At 54.3% G+C, this 2,564-nt stretch overlaps 1 protein-coding gene across 1 annotated transcript; it reads left to right on the top strand.

Annotated features, from left to right (window-relative positions):
- The first annotated feature begins 579 nt into the window (after positions 1–579).
- Positions 580–2,564, top strand: LOC34617340. The gene is made up of 3 exons (XM_026337265.1): positions 580–1,203; positions 1,735–1,812; positions 1,992–2,564. The coding sequence occupies exons 1-3, from the start codon at positions 580–582 to the stop codon at positions 2,562–2,564; spliced, it is 1,275 nt and encodes a 424-aa protein (XP_026193050.1).

Raw genomic sequence — 2,564 nt, 5'->3', positions numbered from 1 at the left:
AGGAGGATGGGCGGGTGCAGCAGTGCGACGAGCTGACCAGGGGCCTGCTGCGAATGCCTCAAAATCCATTTGTGGTGTCAACTGACTTTGACATGCTAGGGTGATTAAACGTCCTGGGGTTTCGCGGTGTAGCAAAGGCTTCTTTCCTGCTGGGCGACTGCGTATGCAGATTTTACCCAAGGATGGGATGATGCAGATCCTGTCGCTTGAGACCATCTCCGATTTTCGTCGATTCTTTCCGCTGGCCATCTTGGCCATGTGTGCTGTAATTTCCACAGCGTTCCTTTATGCTGCGTTCCGGATTTGCAGCCTTATATCCTTGGTCAGAGAGCCTTACACTCATATATGTATATATATACATGTGTGTATGCCTCTTGATTTCAGCCTGAAACTGTGGGCTGAGCGGCAGTCGCAACTGATAGGCTTTTCCTCCCTTCTGCTCTTTGAATTCCGATCCGTCTGCTGCCGCCATATTGCCAAATAGTGCGTGTGCTCTAACTTCGGGTGTATGCTGGAGGGTCGCTTGCGGAGCTAAAACGCTCTGTGGCCGCTGCTCAATGCGCTTTGCTTGCGGCACAGATGTCCACGGCAGTGGTTCTTGCAGCCGAAGAGGACCTACGTCTTGATGTTTGCGAATCCATCGATTGTGACTTTTACCGCTTTGTAGATCGGCTTCGGGCAGCTTTCGTGCCCTCAGTAGATTTTTCTATTGCCGTCATCAAAAGAGCCCACCGGCGACTTCATTCGCTACTTAAAGCCAGAAGGGCGCTCGTGGATCCCGCAGCGCAGGGGCCGTTCGCCATAATCCGAGATGTGAATGCCAGCCTTGCTTGCCCTCGATTCTTTCTCCTGCTTTTCCTCTACTTCGTCCCTTGGCTCTTTACCTTATGCTGCAACTTGGCGCAATTGCTAGCGATTTACGGGGCATCGGGCAGAATTGCCGAAGACTCCAACAGCGCAGTAACAGAGGCTCCAGGAGCTGGAGGCGACACCGTTGATAACGTCGCCATAGGACCACCTCCCCTCGACATGGAAACGGTACTCAATGACGAAGGGTTTTGGTTCATTGCTGGAAGCCTCCTTATAAATCTTTCGGCCGTCCTTTATCTTTCAGTGCTAACCAGCAGATGCGCTGAAAGCTGCTTTACCAAGTGCATGTACAGCCGCGTACACGAAGCAGTTGTTCAATTCTGCAGCCGCATGGTGCGTCCTTCTCACTCATACCATGGACATTTTTTTTTTAAAAAAAATCTCCTCCTCGGCCTCAGGCCGCTCTTAAATGTGTGTTATCCTTTCCGCGCCTGCTGCCTTGGGGCTTTTCCCCTCTTAGCGTTTTCTTACGGGAGCGCGCGCTCAAAGGCTTGTGTCCCTGTTTTCGGCTGCCTCCCACTTCCCCAAGTGCCCACCTGTCAGTGCCCACCCCTAAAAGCTACCCCTGTCGGTCCTGCCCCACCCTGTTCCGCCGGTTGATTTTTCTGCTAAATGCCTTCACGCTCCACTGGACGCCGTATTTTTTCTACGGTTTCTAAGTCCCGCTAGCCTAAATACCAAGCCCTCCACCCAGAAATTCCCGCGAGGGATGCGCATTAAATTGTGTTCTTTTCGCGGTCTCTTCATTCGCCCCTCGGCTGCCCCCTTCAGCACTCACTCAAGGCGGAGTAAGGCCGCTTCCACGCTTTCCGACGGTAACCTTGCAGGAAATAGCCCGATTCTTCTCTGGTGGCTTGTCTGCAGGTATCCCGCACTTGGGAAGAGTCCGTGGTCGAGGACCTGGTGGAATTCCTAGAGGCCCCTCGGAAAGATTTTGAAAAGGCCAACTTGACCACCAGCAGCGACCTTCACGACTTCCACACCGCGACATCCATCGCTGTAGCAGGATGCCCTGATGAGAGAGATCTTCATCAGCGCTTGCTGACCAGTGACTCTTGTGGGCCTTACCCGACGCCGCACCAAATGGCCCTGCAGGTACAAAGAATGTGTTGGGATGCAAGGTTCCAAGTGCACAGAGCAAAACTGAGCAACAACGCTCCGCTAGCAGGCAGCTGTGCACTAGAAGCCTTGGTTGTCATGTTTTAACCCCTGCTTGGTCTTCCACGTGTTCTGCCTCCCCCTCCTCCGTTCACAGTTGCAATCCTGCCGCGGCCTGGCTCCGCTCTTTGCTGCTTGTTGCTGCTACACAGGCCCCGTCAGTGCCTCCCCGCAGTCGCTTGCGCTCCCAATGCCTAGCGTTGGAGCCCTTCACCCTCTCTCCAGAGACAGAAAGCTGTCCTGGCGGCTTTGGGGGCCCCTATTACGAGCTAGAAGACCTGCGAGTGAAGCCCTTTTTTAACAGCGCTAGAGTCCGCAGGGACTCCATCGGAAAGGAGGAGGAGAGGGCCCCCACAGATAACAGACACGAGTGGAATAAATCTACGGGGAGAGAGGGGAAGGCAGTGTATCGGGAGGGAAACGAGGGCACCGGGGCAGACGAGGATTGCACGACAGTCTTGGGCACCGCTACTACGGAAGCAGAGAAGCAGCCAGAGGTGGAGTTAGAGAGGCAGGAGGATTCAGTCTCGGACTGA

Source organism: Cyclospora cayetanensis, unplaced genomic scaffold (genome assembly GCF_002999335.1).
Source record: "Cyclospora cayetanensis isolate NF1_C8 unplaced genomic scaffold, CcayRef3 CcayRef3_contig_172, whole genome shotgun sequence".
NCBI classification, from domain to species: Eukaryota; Apicomplexa; class Conoidasida; order Eucoccidiorida; family Eimeriidae; genus Cyclospora; species Cyclospora cayetanensis.
The sequence above is the reverse complement of the archived record's forward strand: the minus strand, read 5'-3'. Positions and strand labels throughout refer to the sequence as shown.

What these genes read in the sequence shown, in the direction of transcription:
- LOC34617340 (XM_026337265.1), top strand. Translation starts at nt 580, where the DNA reads ATGTCCACGGCAGTGGTTCTTGCAGCCGAAGAGGACCTACGTCTTGAT. An exon ending in TTCAATTCTGCAGCCGCATG is followed by an intron (nt 1,204 to 1,734) that starts GTGCGTCCTTCT and finishes GCTTGTCTGCAG; the next exon opens with GTATCCCGCACTTGGGAAGA. An exon ending in CTCGGAAAGATTTTGAAAAG is followed by an intron (nt 1,813 to 1,991) that starts GCCAACTTGACC and finishes TTGGGATGCAAG; the next exon opens with GTTCCAAGTGCACAGAGCAA.